Source organism: Dasypus novemcinctus, chromosome 1 (genome assembly GCF_030445035.2).
Source record: "Dasypus novemcinctus isolate mDasNov1 chromosome 1, mDasNov1.1.hap2, whole genome shotgun sequence".
Taxonomy (NCBI): domain Eukaryota; kingdom Metazoa; phylum Chordata; class Mammalia; order Cingulata; family Dasypodidae; genus Dasypus; species Dasypus novemcinctus.
This window is the reverse complement of record NC_080673.1, coordinates 72,701,857-72,725,169: the sequence shown is the minus strand read 5'-3', so window position 1 is coordinate 72,725,169 and position 23,313 is coordinate 72,701,857. Positions and strand designations below refer to the sequence as shown.

Sequence of the window (23,313 nt, the reverse complement as noted above, 5' to 3'; positions counted from 1 at the left end):
CACGTGCAACAATTTACTCTTTCGTTCCTGAATCACCAATTTCATCTCTACTTTATTATTTCCCTCATTTTACCAATATCCTGTAATAAACCACCTGCTCCAACTCCATATCTTTCTCAGCTACTACTGCACGCATTCGCGTCCTCTTTCAGCAAAAAGCTCAAATATTCTATATTTATTATTTATTCCTCCCATTCACCCAAGATCCTATTACAATCAAGTTTTATTTTTCATATCACCAGTATCCCAAGACCTCCATGTTGCTTAGCCCAACACTCAATTCTCAACTCAGCATAAATATCTGACATAGTCTATCAATCTCTCCTTCCAGTGATACTATCTCACTTAGATCTGTCCTCCAATCACACTAGCTACCTTTCTTCATATTTCTCCAATCTTTTAACTTCAAAGTACATCAAGGTTCAGATCTTAGACCTTCTCTCTTCTCTATTACATTCACTGCTTATGCTCTTTCATGGCCTTAAGTACTATCTACATCTCCAATGATACAATTTTATATTTACAGCCAGTATACCTTCTCCAAATCCAGACTTGTAGATCTGTTTACTTAACCTCTTTGCTTATATGTCTAATGTTGAGCATGTTCTGAACTAAACTTCTGGCCTACAACTCCCATCCTGCTCCTTATTTAATCATCTTCTTTTCAGTAAATGGCATCCATCCTTCCGTTTCACAGGCCAAAATTCTTAGAATCATCTTTTACTCCTCTCTACTTTTATCTCCATATCCACTATGCTGCTGGATCATCCTTAAAAATAAGTCAGTATACAGTACCAGCTCTACCACTTCACCCAAGTCAAGCACCATACTCTCTTATATCAAGTACTACAATAGCTACCTACTGGTTTCTGTGGTTCCACCTTTGTGACCTTAGACTATTTTCAACACGTAGCCAGTTTGATCCTTGAAGATCTTAAGTCAGATGATGCTACTTCTTTGTTTAAAATATTGCTATAGGGAGCAGATGTGGCTCAAGCAGCTGAGTACCTTCCTCCCACATGGGAGGTCCTGGTACCTCCTAAAGAAAAAACAGACAACAAGCACACAAACAAACAATGATCAAAAAGAATGAGCACAAACAATGAGCAAAAAAACAATGAGCAAACAGATGAGGGAGCCACCTGGGGACAGAGGAGGAGGATATTTCTATGAGTCCCAAACTACTCAAAGTAAAAATGAATGGTTTTACATCAAGCCCCAAGACTGAACACTATATGGCTCCTGACTACTTCTCTACTTGTGTCCTACTGTGTGTGCCCTTGCTTGCTCTGTTCTAATCACATATGCTGCTTTGTTTTTCTGCAATAATATTAGCCATTCTCACCTCAGGACTTCGCACTTGATACTTCCTCAGTGTGGATGCTCTTGTTCAGAGACTTCCTTTGGAACACCTCAATAGCCCTATATAAAATAATACTCCCCGAACACAACCAACATACCGCTTCTGTTTTCCTTACTCTGCTTTGATTTTCTACATAGCGTTCACTGCCAAATGACATAGTACATATTGTCTTCTTTTCATTTTTCTAACTACCAGCCATTCCAACCTTCAAAATGTAAGCTTCAGGGAGCAGATGTGGTCAGATGTGGTTCAAGCAGTTGGGCACCTGCTTCCCACATGAGAGGTCCCGTGTTTGGTTCCTGCTGCCTCCTAAAGATAACGAGCAGACGCTGCAATGAGCAGACATTGCAATGAGCTCATGCTGTGCTGAGCAGACACCACAATGAGCAGACACCACAAGTGCGACAACCAGCAGACATCATAATGAGCAGATGCCACCACCAGCAGACTCCACAACTTCCGCAACCAGCAGAAGCCACAACTGCTGCAATGAGCAGATGCTGCTATGAGCAAATGCTGCATGCAGTAGCAAAAGATGAACCACTAAAAAAATGCTGTTATTACAATCAGGTGGCAAGAAAAATATAAGCTTCATAAAAGCAAATGACCTTTACCACTTTTATTTACTACTTTACACAGTACCTAGAAAAGCTCCTGATGCTTTCCTGGATATATATTTGATAAAAGAATGAATGAACGACCCGAAGGAGAATAGATAATTCAGAAAAAAGTTTATACCACAGTGTTAGCTTTACAAATTAATAGCAAAAGATGAACCATTTAACAAATGCTGTTAGAACAACCAAGTGGAAAATAAGTTTAAAAACAAGATCCAGAAGGACAACCATAAAGGAAACCATTAAGAAAAGGGCTGATATATTTGATTATATTCATTTTTTAAAATTTCAGAACAAAAATTTCACAAAACAGCAAGCCACAGGCTCAAAGACATTTGTAATAGTTAAGATACCATTCCACATTCACTTTCCAAAACATAAAGCAAGTGTTGGTGACCTAGTAGAGTAATAAGAAATTAAATATACACTGCTATTGGAGTATAAACTGATGCAGTTTTTTTTTTTTTGTTTTTTTTTTTTTTAAAGATTTATTTTTATTTATTTTAATTCCCCTCCCCTCCCCCGGTTGTCTGTTTTCTGTGTCTTTTTGCTGCGTCTTGTTTCTTTGTCCGCTTCTGTTGTCGTCAGCGGCACGGGAAGTGTGGGCGGCGCCATTCCTCGGCAGGCTGCTCCCTCCTTCGCGCTGGGCGGCTCTCCTTATGGGTGCACTCCTTGCGCGTGGGGCTCCCCTACGCGGGGGACACCCCTGTGTGGCACGGCACTCCTTGCGCGCATCAGCACTGCGCATGGGCCAGCTCCACGCGGGTCAAGGAGGCCCGGGGCTTGAACCGCGGGCCTCCCATGTGGTAGACGGACGCCCTAACCACTGGGCCAAAGTCCGTTTCCCCCTGATGCAGTTTTGAAGGACAGTTTGATACCATCTCATAGAGTTAACTAGGTCACCATGACCTAGGTATGTACTTCTAGGTATGCAACTTAGAATCACCCTTTACTTTTTACTGGTAGTATATGCACACAATAGTCCCCAAGAATGTTCTCCACCACACTGTTTTGTAAAAGTAAAAAGGTGGGTACTTTTAAAATGACTATCACGAAAAAAATAAACAAATGAATTGTAGTATAGGTACAAAATGGAGATATAGACTGTTATATCCCATGTAACAAATGGATAACCCTAAAAATAAACTGTTACACAGAAAACTTTTCAGAACGATGCTTGCAATACAATATCGTTTCTTTACAAAATGTGTTCTAGGGATCGTTGAGGGTCTCCTAGACCCTAATCCCTTTTAAGTTCATAATAACATTAAGAAGTTATTTGCCTTTGCTCACTGTCTTTTTCTACTAAGAATATAAAGGAGTTTTCCAGAGGTTACATATAGAAGCAGATAGAATAATCAAGCTGTCTTTTATTAAGCCAAATACTAAAGTTATTTGGGAAAAAAAAAAGGAAAACAATACCACTCAAGTTTTTTTATTTCCTTTTTGTTTTGGACAATATAGTTCTTTGGTTGAGATGTTATTTATGTTAATACATAATGGATTTATTATTATTATTATATTAACTATAATAATAAGTCCACACTTTAAACATTAACCAGTTTAAAAATATAGAATATATTTATAAATATAACCCACATACGCAAAAGTTGTTTGGGGTCCACAATGATTTTTAGGAGTATACAGGGGGACCTGGTCCAAAAAATTTGAGACTTGCTTATATAGAATTAAAAATGTACAAAATGCGGGACAGAATGTAAACTACAATATAAATTATAATCCACGCTTAGTGGCAATGCTCCAAAATGTTTTCATCAATTGTAATGAATGTACCACACTAATTAATGAAGGATGTTGTTAATGTGGGAAAATGTGGGAGGTGCAGGAAATGGGGCATATGGGAATCCCTTATATTTTTATGTAACATTTATGTAATCTAATTTTTTAAAAATTACTAATATATTTTAAAAATGTACAAAATAATTGTATATAACAAGTGCTTGTATATATACACATATATCTCTCTAGGTAGTCAAACTACTACATTGGTAAAAAGTAAGTTCACAGGAGGGCGCACCTATGGGGCAAGAGTAGAACTGAATTAGAAGGAGATACCCAGGGGATTCAAAAGTGGATTATTCTTTCTTTAAAACAAAATAAAAACCCAGATTTGAAATAAATATGGCAAAATGAGTAGATACAAGGTATTTGCTTTCTATTTTATTTATTCTCCTGTATAACTGAAACACCTCAGGGGGTGGGAGCAATCTCACTTCTCCCACAAATTCTTTTCTTCAAACCTTTCTTTCCTTTTAGTGCCATTAAGTTTTTCCTTCCAATTCCTGTGAAGTTCATTGTTCGCAAGTTGCATTTCTCTCTAAGGCAACAATAGACATATTAATTGAGATTTAAACTAAAGTATTTTTCCCCTCTCTAAGATAAAATGAATTTTAAACGACAATCTCAGAAAAAATTATAGAAATTCCACAGATGAAACAATGGGTTTATGGAAGAAAGGCATAAGGTACCTCACATGACTCTCATTATATAACATAAATCTGACACCGATAAAAATATTCTCTATTTGATAAAAAATAATTTCAACATGATTGTAAAAGATACAAATAACTACAATACTGGTTTAAAACAGATGTGTTCATCTATAGCTATATAATCTGTATGTATAAATTGTTCCGCAGAAAAACAAACAGTATTTCAAAACAGTATGGTTAGAGCAATGCAAATTATCAATGTGGCCAAAATTACAATGTTTAAAATTAAAGTATAAATATTTATTCCATAATTCAAAAAGTCATGATCGAGTCCCTACTATCTGATAAATACTGTTCTAAGCCATGGTGATGCAGAGAGGATGAGTTAGGCAAGGATCTCCTCATTCTGGTAAGTGGGCAGAAAGTCAAAGTGAAAAAATGCACAAAATACTTTTAGATCATGATAGATGTTGGAAATTAAGAAATGAAGAAAATGTAGTGGGATGACAGGATTTAAAAAATGTATGGATGGGGAGGTTTCTAAAGATTCAGTGGACAGAGAAGGCTCTCTGTTAATATTAAAGATGGACCTAAGTAGTAACAGGGCAAGTAGCCATACAAAAATCTGGCCTATATCAGAAAATAATGAGGGCAATGTGGATGAAGAGCAATGAGCAAGATAAAGAGTGGTACAAGGTGAGGTCAAAGGCGAAGCAATGGCTAGACCATATATAACAAAGATTTTATTCAAAATGTAGTGAGAAGCCATCCGTAGGTTTTAAACAAAGAAATGATAACATCTGATACTCTAATTGATTTGAAAAGATAAGAGGGAAAACAGTAGCAATATGGAGACCAATTAGCTCCTACTGTAGTCTAGGCAACAAATAATGCAAGAAGCAGCAATGGAGACAGAAAGAAGTGGAAATAGAACAAAACCAGCTAATGGACTGAATTGAGGGGATGAGTGAAACTGAGTAATCAGTGATGATCCCTATATTTTTATGAAAAATTAATGACCATTTGAAAGATAATTTCATTAACTTTTGTATTGTTAGCTATTATTACAATAGTGGTATATCAAAAACCACCCCAATATCAGTGGCTTAAAATAATAATCATTCATACTTTCTGACATGTCTGTTTATTTGCAGATCTACTCTAGGCTTGGCGTCAAGCTGCAGATGAGTCCAATCTACTCACACATCTCTCCCTTCTGTCTTGCACCAAAAGGCTAGCCAGAGTATATTATTGTGGTGACAAAAGGACAAAAGGTCTAGTCCAGCCACCTAAGCACATTTTAAGCCTCCATCTTTGCAACATCTGCTAACATTCCCTGGCCAGAGCAAATCCCATGGCTAGGCCAAAAAGGGGCAGGCAGAGAAGTACACTTCTCTTCTAGTAGAACATGCAATAAAATACGGCAAAGACCATGGCTACATGGAAGGGTAAAGAGTAGAGAAAAACAATTCAACTTACACAGTATCTAGGTATTCAAAATCGTCATAATTGTAAAAGGCCACCAGCTTCCGCACATCTCCAAATCACTAATTAAAATAACCATAAGTAAGACATAATTGCTCCTAATTTTCCTAAAGCATTATATAAACATTTTCAAACTCTATTTTATCACCAAAACTATACTTAGCTACACATGTGAATTGTAGAAAGAAAATAACAGAGTATTTCTCAGATTAGGATAACATGAAAGAGAGAAATCAATTTGAAATTTGTGGCTGAATTAAGCATGGTATAGTCGGAGATACATTGTTGGAACAACTTGACAATCAACAGATAACCAGGCAAAACACATTTCAGAAACATTTGTAAGGGAATTTCAATTGTGAAAAAGGTAGTCAAATCACTGGAATTATTAAATTATAAGTGATCCTAACCTTCTATCTTAAAACATGATATAAATTCCATATGGATAAAAATCCTAAATGGAAAATTAAGTCCATAATATTTAAAAACCAAACCAAGCAAACAAAACTAGATGACTATGTCATAATCTTGAAGTCACGAAAAAATTCACAAACCTGACATCACAGCTAGAAGTCATTATATTTCATAAAATTGGTCTAAGAGTTAAGAATTTGCAACAACTTAGATAATGAGTCACTTTCTCCTTTCATCAAATGATCATGCTTCCTATCATATGCTTTAGTACCATCCAGTACTCTTAACACTTATCAAAGTTGTATTTTACACTTACAATTTTTAAAAATTGTTATTATTTATTCAATGACTCCCTCTTCTTTCCCTGCTCCAATGTAATTGAGAGTACTGTTTGACTCACTACTTCAGCCCAGACTTAGCATATATCTGGCACATAGCAGATACTGAATATTTTAAAAATGAATGAAGAGATCAAGGAATAGAAATGCTGGAACACAGGAAAGCTAGTGAGGGAAACCCAAGTGAAAAGATACATGTGGATGAGAATGAGGATAAAAGGCTGGTGATGCAGATTTGATTGCTGTCATATTACATATAAGCACTGGTAATCACATAAAATAATTGAAGGAGTATTTATAAAGAGAGAAGATCTAAGTAAGCTTTGTTGGGCAAACATCCAAAGAGAACCTAAAAGAAGGGCTAGCAAAAAGCAGAGTCAGGAAGCATATTAGGAAAGGAAGAAAGTATATATAATAAAAAAAGGTTCTGAAATATATCGAAGGCTAAAGACATATTGGGTAATGAGTTCAGAAGCAACGAAGGATAAACATCTTTCTGTGAACATGTAAAGAAAATCAGATTTTAGTTAATTTAGGAATAAACTAGGTGACAGGGAAGAGGAAGGAAGAGTTGTAGACTCAAATTTGGAGTAAAATGAAAGCAAATTTTGAGAGAGATAAAATATGGTATATATTTTTTCAGATGAACAAGAATATTGTTCATGTTTGAAGATTCCTATAGGAGCCAGGCTGATATAAACAAATGAAGTGGTTTTGATATAGGGTAACAGAGAGTATTCGGGACTGAATGAAATTAAAAGTGTAGACACCATTTAAAAAGAACAGTTGAGTCTCAGCTCCACTGGATTTCTGCTTTACAGGATGAGAATGTAATATTGTCAAAATTTAGAGTTTTTAACAAGACAAAAATATGGATATTGTGAAATTTCCTGATATGCATTAAGAAACAGATTATACCTGCAGGGAATCACTTTGCTTCCCCTGATCTAAATTTCTGAGATATCAAGAAATAAATAAAAGGATTGCTGAAGAGTACTAAGAAGATAGTATAAATACGCAAATAGGAGCACTGTGTCACTCCATTATAGCGGAAGTGATCAAAATGAGGACTGGTGCAGTTAAAGAGTACCTGGAACCAAGGAAACAGCCATTAAATATGATGTATAGGGTATAATAAAAAGAGATTAGGAAGGGTAAAGTGAGAGGTTGTGAACGGAGATCCATCTGAAAGTAAAGATGATGTAATTAAAAGAAAATTGGCAACTGACAAGTTGGTGAAAAGCGAAGATCTTAGAGAAAAAAGATAAAACTTTGATTATTAAAATCATAGCTTCATTTTATTTTATTCAAAATTTGAACAGTAAAGATACTTTTACAAGGACCTTTTAATCTGACATATTTAAGAACTGATAGTGAGTTATCTTAAATATTATTGGATAGATAAACCAGATAATGAAAGGGAATATTTAACCTTAAAAACACCTCACAATTGAAGGTAAGAAAGAATGACACTTCCCGATCCCATTCTGTTCTTAACCCCTTTGTTGAGGCTGCCAAAAATACTTGGAGCCAGCTGAAACAGGAGATAGGCATCTGGCCACTTAAAACTATCTGGACCAACTCCATAATTATTCATACATGTTAAGAAGCAGATAGCAGATTAATAAATTAATAATCACTATTACCAGTCTGGTCTGCATTTAAAACTGACCTAATAATAGAAAGTTTCAATTTCCTCTCTTATTCAAGTACATCAGGCATCCTTCAGTTAGGTTCAACTATATTCTAGAAAGCCAAGTAGCATTATTTGCTCATTTAAAAGAAAATCATTTAGCACTTACTATATGCAAAGTGCAATACAAAGCACTATAGTAAATATAAAAAATTAATCAGTCATGAAGAATATCATGAAGAAGCGTATGCCTAACAGAGGAAATAGAGGAAATAGGAGACATGCATAAATAATTACAACATAAGCTAAAAAAAACTAAAGAGATAAAAGTGAAGAGCTGTAATTTCTAGGAGATAAAAAGATTAGAAAAATTCAACCATTCAATGATGAAATAAATAAATGTCAGAGTTCAGACTCCCAGTTTCCAATCCTTTTCTAAGAAGACATGTTGCCTTTCACCATTAACACAACTTTTCTCCAAAATTTTCTAATCTGAGAATCATATCCACCAGGAAATAAGATTTATTATTTCCCAATTCTATATCCATCTAAATTTCCAAAAAGACCTTTGGGTTGAAAACATATGGATCATAAGGTTCAGAATGGTGTTTTTGATTGAAGAAAATAACCATTTTTGGTTCTGTTTCTAAATCAGTCTTAAGACCTCAAGCTGCTACTCCACCCTCATTCTCTAACTTAAGTCTTTGATACTCTGTCAAAAGTAACTGGTATTTGTTTTTGAATGATAGGGCTTCTAGGAAACTCTACCCCTAACACTAATTCTAGAAAAGCCACATTCAACACAAAATACACAAAGTTTTGCAATAAAATCCTAAAGGGGAAAGCAGAATAAAAGATCAGCCCTCGGGATCAAAATAAGTAAGTAAAAAGGTTAATGTCAGGGAAGCGGACTTGGCCCAGTGGATAGGGCGTCCGTCTACCACATGGGAGGTCCCTGGTTCAAACCCCGGGCCTCCTTGACCCGTGTGGAGCTGGCCCACACGCAGTGCTGATGCGCACAAGGAGTGCCCTGCCACACAAGGGTGTCCCCCGTGTAGGGAAGCCCCAAGCGCAAGGAGTGCGCCCCGTAAGGAGAGCCACCCAGCATGAAAGAAAGTGCAGCCTGCCCAGGAATGGCGCCGTACACACAGAGAGCTGACGCAGCAAGATGACGCAACAACAACAAAAAAGAAACACTGATTCCTGTGCCGCTGACAACAGAGGAGGACAAAAAGAACATGCAGCAAATGAACACAGAAAACAGACAACTGGGGGGGGGGGGGGAGGGGAGAGAAATAAATTAAAATAAACCTTTAAAAAAAAAGGTTAATTGCATTAACTTAGTCTCATGAACAGAAATTAGAAACTAAAATTATTTTAAACTCACTCCTCCATCAGCAATTGAAACAGGCAAAAACAAAATCAATAAAGACACAAGATTTGAACAGTCAACAATTAATTGATATTTATAGAACACTAAATAGCTGCAAAATACAATTATTTTCAAGTGCATTCACCAAAATAGACTTTAAACTAAGCCATCAGTCTCAATAAATTGCAGAAGAAAAAAAATTATTCTAAACTTACTAATAATAGTTTTGCACTTTAACCAGTTAAGAAAAACAAATGAGAAGGGAAAACAAAACAAAAACGAATCTCTTCATTCCTTTAACAGATGACCTAATTCTCTTAGCGTTAAAAATGTCCATGGGCTACATGTACACTGTAAGAAGTATTTATCCCAAGCATTATTTCTGTGAATGGAAATAAGATAAATATTTATGCAAGAATTTAAGCTTCATGAAGGCAGGGAATTTTGTCTGTTCTATTCACTGATTCATCTCTTGCTGATCTCCACCTAATTCGTAGAAGGCTCCCAATAAATATTTCCAGTAGAACCACGCCTAAAACACAGAAGGCTTTCAATAAATATTTGCTGAAAGAATTAATCAGGAGAAATGTCCTGAAAACAACTAAATATAAAAATCATTCAAGTGTATAATACCATGTCAGAAGAAAAAGTGGTAATATTTAACTAGATTAAAATGAATTTCTCCTCACTCTAAAAAATTAATATTAAGAAAAAGCGATTTCAAAAAACTGGTTATTAATAAATTATTACTTACCCATATGATCTTATGCTAGCTTATAATACTACAGAGTCTATCTAGTATCATCGACAGTAAAAAATAGAAAATAAAGTTAAGAAGTTAAACGGAAGAAAAGAGAAGTGGATTTTAAAAAGCATTCATTAACAGATCACTTCTCTTCAAATTTCCCAGCTTTGTGGATCTGATATTAACTAAGATTTTCCTTTCAACTTTCTACTACTATTAAATTGTTTCACACATGAATATATAAAACCATCAATATTATTAAAAGTTAAGTGTTAAAAAAGTAATACAAAAACCACTTAGGGATTTTGGTTTTGTGTTTTCTGTTGTTCTTTTCTGTCAAAGGTAGGAAAAAAAAGATTTTATTTCTCTTCACTTATCCATTTCTTTCAGTGGTATCATGTTACACTTAGCTACTTTCACCTGTCTTTTTCACAATATTTTAACTCCTTGAAAACAATGATTTTCTGCCTCATTGTTTCCTTTTTGAATTGAATCTATCTCTACCTAAATAAAATATACTTACATTAAAAGTCTCTGAAGGACTTACTTATCATGTCAATCACTAATAGACTTACAATAAAATCTTGACGATTAATCTAAAAGCAGAGAACCAAGATCACCTAATGTTCTAGACTTTGGAGGAAAAAATTAACTTTTATCTGTGTGTTCATGCTTGTTTTGATGTTGGTTGCATTACAGCTTCACATATTATATTAGAAGAAATATATCCTTGTGACTATCAGAAACTCTTGTTCAATACAAAAATTACTGTAATTTTTTAATGATTAATTACTTTAATGATGAAGATAAACAGTGACCCATGTTTTTGAAAGATCCAGTAGATTAAGTAAGAGCAGCAAAATGGTCCAAGTACAAAGACTAGTAAAAAGTATAGACTGGGAATATAACATGATTAGCTCCTTCTGTTCATCAGAAAAAAGCAGTGCTGGTGTGGTTTGTACACACAACTCCAATTACTTCTTATGTCCCCTCAATTGGAAAATAACTACAAATCACATAGGAAAAAAAAATAGGAGGTAAGAAGATATTTTCAGAAAAATCTATGATATAGAAAATATATGCTCAGGATCAGGATATATAAAAAGTACATAGCTATCAGACATGATTTTAAATAGGTAAAGTCATCGGAAATTTACATCTGTTAAAAACATTACATTAGTATATAGTTAGACTAAGCTCTAGAAAACTGATTTTCTAAGGTATTCAGATAAATAAATCCAGATAATTTATTACTTATAACAAAGAAATGAAAATTCAGCTCTTCAGAAAAAGCAAGAGGAAAAGAGTTATGTACGGAGACAGTAAGTCTTTTAAAAATTAATGTTTAATATTAAATACTACATTACTGAATCAGACCACAGTGATTTCATATTGAACACTGTCCATCAAAACTACCATCACACATTTTTGCCACCAGCATTGCCTAACAGGTTTCCTCACTAACCTAAGAATGATTTTAATGGTTAACAGCAAAACACATTACTAGATTTGCACTGAGTTACAGGACTGCACTTACACATTAAAAAGTTTACAACAGTATCACATCTCTGAAAGACAAGTCCCTCTGGCCGACTTCACTCAAGCACCCCAAGTTTGAATTCTGTATGACTATCTATAACTTTCACTCCAGAACAGCACAGTCTCCATCACTTGTATGGGATAACTGAAAACTGCACTCAAACTACCCTTCTGACATATCCCATGTCCTCCAAATCCATCATACATAAACTACTGTTAAACTACTGCCCTTCCTTTAAGTCCTCCAAAGACTTCCTATGGTTACAAACATCTATACATGCACATGTGTTTCTAATCCCAGCTCCACCACTTACTACCCTGTGACCTTGGAAAAGTTACTTAGGCTTTCTGTGCCTCATTTTCTTGCCTATAAAATGGGGATTATAATAGTACCTATGTCACAGAATTGTTATGAATCAAATGATTTATTATTTGAAAAGCACTTAGAACAGTAATTGGCACATAATGCAAATTACTATCATTCAGTATTTTCAATATCACTTCAAAACGTATGATTTCATACTGTTCTACTAAAGGACATCATAAGAATATCACTCTTCATAGCATTCCAAATCCTATTCATATCCCTCCAAGAGACAGACAGACATACACATAGCGGTACACGCACTAACTTTTTGTGTATAGTATGACAGAATCCTTGAGGAACAAACCTTTACCAGTTAAATACATATTTATTGTGAAGCAATGAGGCAATATCAAGTACAAAATAACAATTTACCTGTTCTTTCATAGGGAGCAAAGAAGTGATATGCAAAGAATTATTTTCAAGGAATTAAGTTTTTTGAAACACACTTAGAATCTGGAACCTAGACAGTAACTTGCTCACTTCTTAGACCATACCCCATTTACTAAGGAAAAATGCTTAATTAAGGTTAGGGATTAAATGTCCTTTGCACCAATCACTACAACTACTAAAATAATCTCCAATTTTCTCTGTAACTGTCACATACTTTAAAATATCACTCAACTTAGCCTTCAGTTGATAAGGGAAAAAGTCCAAAATCACATTAGCAGATTTTCTTCAGATTCTTAATGGCCAATGATCTCTTTTAAAATGAGAACCTTACTTAAAGAAATTATAATATAAACAAAAAAAATAGTGGACTCAGATTTCTTCTAAACTTAGCTCCATGAAGTTTGCTCTCTCTGAAAAGGTAGTCTTATTCCATGCAGATAAAATGTTCTTCTCTACTGTAAGAAAAATTTCCCTTACCAATTATAGGTAATGTTGGAAAATTTAATAACTGCCATAAAATTTTTAAAAAATTAGTTTCTACAGTGTTTTATATTTTGTTATCAAACAAGTAAAATTAAAAGATACTTTATAATCAATCATACTGTGCTTAGGCTTAAGTTTTGTTTCTTTCAATTTTCAAAGTACTTCTATGAAACAAGTGTATTCACAACTACAATGTACAGCATTTCCATAGTAAAATAAGGAGAAAAATAAACCCAAAAACTAAAAATACTTTAATTGTTTGCATAAAAAGTTGAAAACCATGACATTCTTATTGTTACCTTTTAAATGCTTCAGCTGGATTCCTCTCACATTCCCCGGGTTGTAATAGACTTTGGACTCCTGGATCCCTTAGTTTGTCCTCATATCCTTGGAGTAGTCCACTGTGGCAGATCTGGGCAACCAGACCTCTAATAAATCCTCCAACACACAAAGTATCAGAGTCCTGGGCTTTGCAGAAGTGAAAGGCCAAAGCCTGGCGATGTAAACCTCTCTGCAGGCTTGTAGGTGAACTTGGCCATAAGAGCTCAGTACATAGGGCCGTCTTGCCACTGCCGGGCCCTCCTACCAACAACACACCCCAGGCAGCTCCTTTTCCAGAGACAACACTAGAATTATTCCCAGAATTCATTACAAGGGGTGGTGTGTTGACAGCACTATTGCAACAGTTAGTTTTCTCCTGGAGGCAATGCTGAAGCTTGTGGAAAACCCACTCCCTACAGTAAAACTGCTTCCCCTGCAGTAAACTGGTTTGAGCCATTTTGCAGAGTTTCTCTTCCCAAGGATTAGTCATAACAGGTTTCTTATCTTCAACATTTGCTAGAATCTGGATACATCAACACAGGTCTTCACATCCATTTGGATATAACTTGCATCTTAAATTGAATTTGAACGAGCAGAGTAACCAGTTATAGTAAAATTCAACAGCCACAGAATCCATCTGCCAACTCAATGTGCATGGCTTTATTTGGCTCTTTATTCCTGTTTAGCAGAAAATATATTAGTTTAATTGTGGAACTGATGAAAAAATACCTGGTTCTAAAACTTAGTAACACTTTTCCTATGTTTTGGTAGGTCACATAATGCCATGGTTATATCTGGAGTTTATTTGATTGCGGATGTTTCAAGTGTACAGATGAGACAACACATCTGGAAAATTAAAGAGGAAGCCCAATCTTTTAATCTGTAAAAAATGCTTCTCCAGATATCAAATGTTAATTCTGTAACTCAAAATTAGATCCAGAAAAGCTATCCATTATAGTAAATGTCATCAAGGAGATTACACTGATATAGTTCATAGGTAGTTCTGTATTTCTTGTTGAAGGATGATCACTCAAAGTACTACACCTTGCCAGTTTCAGGCATCTGGCAGCTGCCAGGCAACTATTTGAGATTATAGTCTCTTTGTGGTAGAAATGACAGACCACTGGTAACACCGTCTTAATTCAAAGCATTTATAAAATGCATTTTTCAAGGCAGCATATTCTTAATGAACCTGTTCATATGTTTCTTGGTCCGGATAATCAACAACTTTCATAACTAAAATAAAACAAAGATATCTCAGTGCAAAACATATGTTAAAGGCTTAGTATCAAAGAATGCAACTTACTAAAGAAATCTCAAATAACCATATATATATCTCAATTTTGACACTTTAAAAAAGTTGGATAATTACCCCCGAAATCATATTTAAAATTTCCTGTCCGTATCTTTCTTTTCTACGGTTATGCTTTCCAAACAGCCACATATCAGTCAAGTCACTCTAAATCTCACTGCAAAAAGGGGAAAGAAGGATACTTCATGCACATACAGTAACACCCATAACTCCAGCCAAAAAAGTCTTTCCCACTAGCTTGATAGAAAAGCGCCAGTTAAGGAAGTTCTGGTAACTTGCACAGCCCAGCCAATTTCCAAGGGCTCTGTCTAGAAGCCACTTCTTTGTTGATAGTGTGCAAAATCTAGGGGAAATTTTCCAGGGTTGATTGAGGCTGAGGCTGGATAGGAACTGGTTAAAAAAAAAGGGGGTGTGAGGGTCAACAGTTGTTCTTACAGGAATAATAAACCCAAACACAAGTAAAACATAAATCCTTCCTTCCTCTGCGCAAAGGATGGAGGTTTGTGATGGGGACTCAGTAATGGAATCTGCCAGTGTGGCCGGAGAAAAGGCTGCTGGGGAGATTTCCTTCCGAGGGAGGATAAGGAGTAGAGTGCTTCAATGCTGAAGTCTGTAGTTCCGGCCTCTAGCTTCAGCTGAGAGACAAAAGGAACTCAGGATTCCCAGCGACGGCAGACAACCTTCGGTTGAGCCACCGAAAAGAGCCACAGGAGGGCCACCTCGGGGAGGCCAAGGACGGAGGTGCAGCCTCCACACCGAGGTTTTCCCTTCCAGAGGGTTGAAAGAGCCTCCGCACCCCGCCCCGCCCCGAAATTGGGGTGTGTCTTTTAGAAGGGGAGGGGGTGTCCGAGGTATTTGAAAATCCTGACGAGGGGTCGCCTCCCGGTGGGTGTCCAGCTCTGCGCCCTCACCCCGCGCCCCGCTCTCGCCCCCGCCCCCGCCCAGCCCACGGAGGAGCGAAGAGAGAAGACCGGTCTGGAGCCTAAGGCTGGAGATGGGTGGGTGGGTGGCTCAGGTCCGAGCCTGAGCCTCAGCCTCGAGCTTCCGACCTGACGCAGGGGCCTCGTTCCCCCCCCCCCCCCACCGCCGCCCCCGTTACCTCGGCCCCAGCAGCCGCCGTGGCCGCCGCCGCCGTTGCGGACTCCCTCAGCCTGAAATACTTGCTGCTCTAAGAAGCCACCGCCGCCACCGCTTCCCGGACTTCTACTGCAGCCACCTCCTCCGGCCGGCTCAGGGCACGTTCCAAGCTCCAGATCCTCGGCTTGGGCGCCGGCGACTGCCAGTTCCAGCTGCTCCCGCAGCCTCGTCGTCCGTTTCCCAACCCCCACCGTCCAACAGCTGCCGCCGCCGCCGCCGCCGCCGCCGTCAGGGCAGTGACTTGGTCTCAGGCAGTCGGGGACCCGGCTGGTTCCGCCCCGCCCCAGCCCGCGGCCCCGCCCGCCCCAGCCCAGGCCCCGCCCCCAGCCCGCGGCCCGGCCATTCTTTGCCCGCCCGCTCCGCCCCTTTTCCTCGCCCCCTCCCCCTCGGCGCGGGCTGTGGCCGCCGGTGCCTGGGCGTGTGCGGCCGCCCGGGACTCGCTGCCCGCGCCGGGGGCGGGGAGGCCTTTTTTGGGGCAGCTTTGGGGCCCCGCCTTCCCGGGAGTGGGCGGAGACCGGGGCGGGGGTTGCGTTCTCACGTCCCGGAGCTCACGCGAGTCGCTGCCCCCACCCACCCCGTCACCGCTCGGCCCTGATCCTTCCTTTGTCTTCAGGTTGGAGGGACTCGCTGGCTGTTGGGGCCTGTCCCGCTCCTAGGAGGGGCAGTTGGACTGGGTGGTTTGCCCATAGCCTCTCCCTTAACCCCTTTCCCCCCAAGGACGCTTCGGGCCGCGACCACGCCTTAGTCCTCCCGGTCTCCTTTCAACCCACTGAATTCCGGGGACGCCTGTACTTTCTCGCCTGGGACCAGGAGAAGGAAGGAAGGAACTGGGAAGAACGTTATAAAAATAGCGTGTAGACCTTCCCATCTGCCTTTGTAAAGGACTAGATAGCGGATGAAAGCAGGTGGGTCTCAGGCCCCAGTCCTTCAGAACCCCTTGAGGACCTGCGGGGAACGATTGGGAAAAGGTTCAAGGTCGAGCTCAGGAAGTAGAGTAAGATGAGAGGCTATAGAGGGCCTCCCCACGGGGATTGTTACTTTTGAACAATACATGCAAGTTGTTTATACTCTGGTAGATTAGGGTTTTTTCGACTCCAAATTTCTGCTGGAAAAAGGTATTGTCAACTGATGGAGTAGGAAATGTGGTATCTTTATTATTGTTAATGTTTATGCTAAAGCTAATAGAACTGCCCACCCCCTATTCGTCATTAATTTGAATTTGTGCTTAGTTCCCAAAATATTAAGCAAGTTTTCCATCTGGTTTTAAGAATTTCGAAGTATAGCTGTCACACAGTTAGAAAAACAGCCCGATAGATTGTGCTTGTGTTTACTCTTCCATCTTGTTTATTGCCAGCCAATCCATACCATCTGAGGCTTGTTGATATTAAATTTCATCTGAGACCTTGAGCTTACATTATTTAGTGACGTACAATATATTGGCCAAACCAAGACGTTTTTGTGAACAAAAAGGAGACAATAAATGTAAAGTTGGATGTTTCTTAGATCCACTTATTTATTGATTGGCAACTTGGATTATCATGTTTGGAAGAGCTATTAAGTAGTTTTATTCAAAAACTTTAAAAAATAAAAATAACGTTAAGTATACTAAAAGCAAACATCGCAAAAATTATGTGAATATTGAAAGTGGCTTAAGCAGAGTACTTATACTAGGTACATATCAGCAAACTTTCATCAGTTCCTTAGCCACATCATCTCCAATAACCGCGTATTGATATTTTGCTGAAGAATGCTTTTAAAATAGCTGTATGGTGTGATGGTTAGGCTAGTGTGTCAACTCAGCCAGGTAATTGTGTCCAGTTGTTTGGTCAAGCAAGCACTGGGCTAATTGTAGTAAGAGGCCATTTTCAGGCTTAACTCATTAAGGAGTTTACTGCATAGATAGGTGGCTGATTACATCTGCATCAACCAAGGAGATTGCTGCCAGCAATGAGTGATGTTTTATCCAATCAGTCCAATGCCTGAAGTGATTTCAGCATTCAGGGAAAATTTTCCAGCTTTCCACAGCCAAGGCCTCCCTGAAACTTATCAAGGACCTTTACTGGACTTTCATTGGAACCCCTGGTTAGCAGCCTGCTTGGGGAACCTGGACTTGTGTTCCCCACAGTCACGAGGCTCTTATAAAGTCTCATACTATTGACAGATACCTCCTGTTGATTCTGTTCCCCAGAGAACCCTGACTAATATATATGGCTTCTTTACTTTTCATTTGTTCATAAAATTTCTTGCAATCTTCTTCACAGTGACATCCGTTTGAAAATGTTGATACCTTCATGTAACACCTCCTTGAAGACCATGTTTTTAATTGAGAAAATTCTATCTATAGATGATAATGGATCTAGTAAACTTTGCTAAATAAAATATATTCTCAATTCTAATTTCTTTGTATGGAAATGTAAAAGTTTCAGCCCAAATATTTTCATAGGTGCTGTCTTATTTTAGTCTCAGTTCAGAGAACCTTCCTTCAAAAAATATTTTTACAGGACAAATCTAATAAGTTTTCTTTAGTTTTGATTATTTTGATGATGTCAATCAAATTTAGATACTGCAAAATTGCAGGTTTTCTCAATTTTAATCCATTCAGATACAAAATATAATTTTATCCAGTAAAAAATAATAGCTCCATCAAGAGAGTCTCCTCACAAGTTGAGATATTTCAAAGCACAAATATAAAATTTCAAAATTATTTCTTTTGTAATGTCTACACTCTTGTTAAATAGTATATTCAACTCCTTCCTTGTTCGGTATGGGTAAATTTCAATATCTTCCTATTTGCAAGCTTTATTTTCAATAATTGCAATAGCTAAAAGCTGCAAAAGTGGAATACTTAGATTTTAGAGTGCCAGTGATATTGAATAAAATGCTATAAAAATATAGATGACTCATTTATAAGACTGTTTAGTGTCATTCATTTTTATTTACAGAATAATTCTTCAAGAGTCATCATGGCAGTCTTTCAGATTATACCACAAATTTAAAGAATCCTGTTCACTATACAAAAGCATTCAGACTACTTGCTAACTGCTCTACTATTGATCATTCAGCTTCTATTTTCACACATATCATATATGCCTTAAATTTAATTTTCCTCTTTTACCAAATGATTCTCATGGCTGGCAGCCTGGTAATTTCATGGCAGCAGCAGCAGGTGACAGTGTACCTGGCCAGTACAACAAGTAGCCAGCAGGATCAGCAGCATTGAATATATTGAATTTTGTCAAGACCAGGAATCCACTAGACCCAGCCACTCATATTAGAGCATATGTTGTTTCCGCTAGCATCCTGCAGGCTGTCCGTTAAAGGAAGGTATTAGTTACTTTGCATCTTGAAAGGATCTAAGAAGAATTCTCTCTAGCAGTTTTTCAAATTGTCTGCACCAGTTTAAAGAACTCTGTTCATTGCTAATGAATCTCACACTCTGTTAAACAAAACTGTGACAAAAGCTGGACATAAACTTTGAAGTACTACCAAACCCGTCCTAGATTATTTTAATGCTACTATTAATAACAGTACTTTGTTTAACACATACACGCATATACACCTTCTTACTGGACTTAGACCTACACCATGGAAAGGCTTTAATTAATATAAGTATAATGATAGGAATCTCTATCTGTGGCTACCCTTTTAAAATATTCTTTTTTAAAAGACTGCTTATTTAAGCCTTACATTTTGTGAAAGTTTGATATTATTTATGAATTCTCAAAAGAGATATTGAGGGAAGCAGACTTGGCCCAATGGATAGGGCATCTGCCTACCACATGGGAGGTCCGTGGTTCAAACCCCGGGCCTCTTTGACCTGTGTGGAGCTGGCCCATGCACAGTGCTGATGCACACAAGGAGTGCTCTGCCACGCAGGGGTGTCCCCCGCGTAGGGGAGCCCCATGCACAAGGAGTGTGCCCCATAAGGAGAGTCGCCCAGCATGAAAGAAAGTGCAGCCTGCCCAAGAACGGTGCCACACACAGAGAGCTGACACAAGGTGACGCAACAAAAAAAAAGAAACAGATTCCCGATGCCACTGGTAAGGATAGAAGCGGTCACAGAAGAGCACACAGCAAATGGACACAGAGAGCAGACATCTGGGGGTGGGGGGATAAATAAAAAACAAATCTTTAAAAAAGAAAAGAGATATTGATTATGTTTGTAAACTGGTTGATTCTTCTGGGCGCGATACTCTTTGTATTAAATTCAAAGTTTGCCTCATAATCAAGTAATGATTAAATTAAGATTATAGCTTTGATTCAGCTACATCAGTAGGTTGTTGCGTCCTCACCCCCTTGGATGGTGAACACACAAAGAGAAGAACACAGAGGAGAAGAGACAGCTGATTAGACATAGCAGAGGCCTGAGAAGAGAGATGAGCCTGATAGTCTATAGCTGACCTAGTGAAGAGAACAGAGCAGCTGAGCCCAGAAAGAAACTAGCATTGGGAAGAGAGATGAGTCTTCTGCCAGCCTAAAGCTGAGATCGGAAGAGGTTGGAACCACAGAGTCTTCTGAGGAAGAAGGAAGCCTGAGCCCTCACCGACATCACCCACCATCTTGCTTCAACACATGGCAACAAACTTTAGGGGAGGAAGTACCCCTCATGGCACCTTAAGTTGGACTCTTCATGGCCTTGTAAGCTTCTACCCCAAATAAATACCCTTTATAAAAGCCAACAGAGTTCTGGTACTTTGCATCAGCACTCCTTTGACTGACTAATACACACTTTAAAAATATTTGTTGTCAGCTGTATTATCTCCTTTTCTTGAAAACAAGCCTAAAAATAGTTTTTGTTTTGTTTTATTTTGATAAAATTTGTGAGATATAGGCCTTTCATTTAAATAATTAATCCCCAGAAGAAAATTTATTTTGCAGAATCACCAGCCAAGAATACTGAAGAATCACTAGATGTGGTTATTGAGCACCTGGTTACAATGCTACACCTTTATGCTATAAGCTCCTAGATAATAGAGCAAAAACTTAATATAAGTCAAAATCACACCTATAGAACACATGATAGTATGATTCTGAAATTCATATCCTTGTCTTGGTACTCATATGGAGCAAGTCATTTAAAGAAGCAAGTTAAGAACCCTCTAACACTTGTCCATCCATCGGATTCTCTTAACTACTTTTTTTCTCCTTGTCTTCTATAGGCTAGTATATAGTTTAATGGGCTTCCCATTGCCCAAGTCCAAAGTCACTATACTTTCATCAAGTCTCTCATCCTGATAAATGTCATTCATGAAGAATTCTCTGCATCACATTTTAATTATCTGAGAACAGCTGAAACTGACTTGGTAATAAATTACAATCTTGACTCCAAAGTAATATGGTCATATGCAATAATAGCAATAGTTATATAAAATTATAGTAATTTGGAATGAATGCAAAATATCCTTTGTTAAGGTAAACTTTCATAACTTTATGTCTGCTATGCATTCTTTGAAAATATTTTAATCACTTGATTTGCTGTACCTAATATACTAACTCAATGGATTCACAGATAAATTAGAAATATTATTTTATTTGTTGTCCTCAGGTCCTCTGCTCTTCTAAAACCACACCTTTATTTTATTTTTCCCCCAATTCTCTGTTACTTGCTGTTTTAGTTTCCTAGGCTATTTAAAGCAAATTACCATGAAATGGTTTGGCCTAAACAATGGGAATTTATTCACTTACATATGGTTAGCATCCTGGAAAATATCCAAATCAAGGTGATGCTTTCTCCCTGAAGACCAGGTGCTATCGATCCTTGACCTCTTTGCCACATGGTGGTGTGTGCTGGTCTTTCCCTTTTCTTCTGGGCTTTGTTGCTTTCAAGCTTCTTCCATGGTTCTCTCTCTTTCTCTCTCTCTCTCTCTCTCCCCTTTCCCCATTATCATTATAAAGGACTCCAGTAATAGGATTAAGACCCATCCTGAATGAGGTGTGTCACTAAGCTGAAGTCATTTCATGAAAATGTCCTACTTAGAATGGGGTTACCTCCACAGGAATGGATTAGATTTATGAGTATGTTTTTCTGGGGTACATACAGCTTCAAACCACCACATTTGCTTAGCCAGCATGCCTTGGTATTGGCAACCTCAGGAAGGTAGGTTAAATTAATTTGTAAGGTTAATATTACATACTAGAAAGCATAAAAATAAACTGAACAAATAGTATATAGGAGCAATATATCTTAGAGGACGTTTTCCTCAGGTCACACAGTCTCCTGTGTATTCCACGCTTCCCATCCTACACATGTAGCCAGGGTTTCATTTATATTGCACTTTGATTGTCTAGGAGGCAGAGACAATACTGCCACATAGAAGTGCCAAGAAGCTGATGGCAGGAGAGTCAACTGCTCAGAAATAGTTTATTTTTCTAAACCAGGTTGGATGTTTAATGGCCTCTGTGAGGCAATTCATAATATCCTTACTAGTCAAGTTTTATCTATGTGCCTATATTTCTTATTAGCACTCTTCAATCAGTCAAATAAATGATCATACCTTTGGAGTCTTAAATTTTATTTTTATTTTCATTAAATTTTGATTAAGCCCATTCAGTTTTTTGAAAATTATTCTGATGGGAAAAATGTAATTAAAATCCCCAAGTCTAGGAACACAGTATGCCAATTCTTTTAACTGAAACACAGTAACTTAGAGGTGATTTCTCTACTAGAGAATGCCACGTGATGATTATTTTCTTAACGATATATGTATATATCCCCACACTCCTGAAGAAAGTGCTAGAAAGAAGCTGTACCTGTCAGAGAACAAAAGCTCACCTGATTGTGGAGGAGAAAAGAATTTTATTAACCATCTTGCAAGAACTGGTGCGCAACCTGCATAAAATGACCGGTGTGCCATACAAGAAGAAACAATGACATTTATACCCTAAACTTAACACACCAGTCCCTCCCCTGTTCCCCACTGATTGGGTACTTTAGGGGTTACAGCCTGTCTGAGAGGAACTTACATGGTTCCTGCTCTTAGGTGCTGCCCCCATTCCCTACATTCCAGCAATTTGGTGCTGCTTTCAAATTTAGTGATGCCCTTCACAATAGATGCCACCTTTGTTTTGGCACTGCTCTCCCTTTGGCACCACTTTCAAATTTTGGCACCAAAACCACTAGAATCCCTTTCCCTCCTTCCTCCAACTGCAGAGCCAGTTTTGGCTTTACCATCGTGCAATATCTAAAATTAACCCTTTCCTTACAAATCTCCCCTCTTTCAGACTCTTTAGTTTTCATACTTTAGTTTCTCAAATCTGCTAAGAGCTTCCTCACATTCTTCATCATAGAGATCTTCCTCTTTATGCGGTATAACTTGTTTTGCTTATACTGTATGGGCATCTGTT

General features: G+C 38.0%; 1 protein-coding gene and 1 long non-coding RNA gene across 3 annotated transcripts in view; one reads left to right on the top strand and one right to left on the bottom strand.

Annotated features, from left to right (window-relative positions):
* ANKRD50 (ankyrin repeat domain containing 50) overlaps positions 1 to 16,276 on the bottom strand; it is a 57,957-nt gene extending 41,681 nt beyond the window's left edge. Inside the window, exons 1-2 of one of the 2 annotated variants that reach the window (XM_058292977.1) lie at positions 15,932 to 16,276; positions 13,499 to 14,756 (exon numbers count right to left, since the gene is read on the bottom strand). In XM_058292977.1, coding sequence (XP_058148960.1) covers positions 13,499 to 14,010 — 512 coding nt within the window. In that variant the 5' untranslated portion in view covers positions 14,011 to 14,756; positions 15,932 to 16,276. The remainder of the gene's footprint in view (positions 1 to 13,498; positions 14,757 to 15,931) is intronic. The other variant, XM_058292981.1, reaches the window with a different exon arrangement.
* A 177-nt stretch (positions 16,277 to 16,453) lies between these two features.
* On the top strand, positions 16,454 to 18,365 carry LOC131275085 (uncharacterized). Its single transcript, XR_009182571.2, has 2 exons — positions 16,454 to 16,874; positions 18,231 to 18,365. It is a non-coding gene; the product is annotated as an uncharacterized lncRNA (long non-coding RNA).
* Positions 18,366 to 23,313: the final 4,948 nt, after the last annotated feature.